Source organism: Otolemur garnettii, unplaced genomic scaffold (genome assembly GCF_000181295.1).
Source record: "Otolemur garnettii isolate 467f Iridium unplaced genomic scaffold, OtoGar3 scaffold00146, whole genome shotgun sequence".
NCBI classification, from domain to species: Eukaryota; Metazoa; Chordata; class Mammalia; order Primates; family Galagidae; genus Otolemur; species Otolemur garnettii.
This window is the reverse complement of record NW_003852541.1, coordinates 3276220-3277227: the sequence shown is the minus strand read 5'-3', so window position 1 is coordinate 3277227 and position 1008 is coordinate 3276220. Positions and strand designations below refer to the sequence as shown.

Below are 1008 nucleotides of genomic sequence, written 5' to 3'. Positions count from 1 at the left end.
TTGAGCCACAGGCGCCAAGCCTAGACTCAGTTTTTAATTCAATTAAAAATTATTAAATTTCAGTTTAAAAATTCAGTCTAAAAAATAAAAATAAAGTAAAAATAAATAAAAGCAAGTAAACAGTACTGGCTTCAAAAGTGGTACAGATTACTTAAAGCTAAATTAGTACATTTCCGCCATCTAAAGTCAATCGTTGAGAATAATGCTGCTGTCCTGGGGACACGTAGAAATGCAGGCGTGCGGTTGCTGGTCGCCTTCGTAAGCCTCTTCAAGCTCCTGCATTTTTCTTAGTTTGGCGGCTCGGAGTAAAGAAACCAAGGAGTAGCGAGGCGTGTTAACAGGCTGTCTAACAACTCGTCTAACTAGCTGAGTAGGTCACACCCCCTCGCCAGCCCAGCTCCCACCCACCGGGGCCGGTGACACGTCGGGTAAGCCCCGGTTCTGAGCCTACCTGCGCGCGCCGCCACGTCCGCGCCGCCGTCCCCGCCGCCCAGCCCGGCGGCTGCGCGCAGCGCGCTCCCGCAACTCGCCGACAGGTTCCCTGAGGCCTTTCGCGCAAGGGTCAGGATGGGCATCGACCAGCCTTCGGTTGCAGTCCGCGGCTTCCCCACACTGCGCAGCTCGCCCGGGGTCGGCAGCTGGCTCCGGTCCACGATCTCAAACTCTTCTCCAGCCTCGGGCCCCGAGTCTGGCGGTCGTGCAGGCTCCCGCCCCGCCGGGCAACCGTCTCCGAGGTCGGCCATCTTGGCCGGTCACGTGACCGGCGGGCGGGCGCTCCCGCGCTCTCGCAGCTTTTCTGTTCCTACTTCTTCAGCGTGCATCTTGCTTTCTTTGGCTTAAAAAAGTTTTTTGAGAAGTTGCGAATCATAACATGGCGTATCGATCCCCTGCAGCCGGGAGGGCTTGTTTGCATGGAAATTCCCTAGAACGTACTTCCAGGACCATTGTGCACCCTCCGGGGCTCTTGTCTGTAACACCATTTACTCTTTTTTAGGTTTTTTTTTTTTT

General features: G+C 54.4%; 1 protein-coding gene across 1 annotated transcript; it reads right to left on the bottom strand.

The window, feature by feature from the left end:
- Positions 1–186: 186 nt before the first annotated feature.
- Positions 187–743, bottom strand: LOC111728241 (RUN and FYVE domain-containing protein 1-like). Its single transcript, XM_023518758.1, has 2 exons — positions 452–743; positions 187–299 (listed from the first exon to the last, which is right to left on the bottom strand). Exons 1-2 carry the CDS (start codon positions 741–743, stop codon positions 187–189), a joined length of 405 nt encoding a protein of 134 aa, XP_023374526.1.
- Between the last annotated feature and the right edge of the window lie 265 nt (positions 744–1008).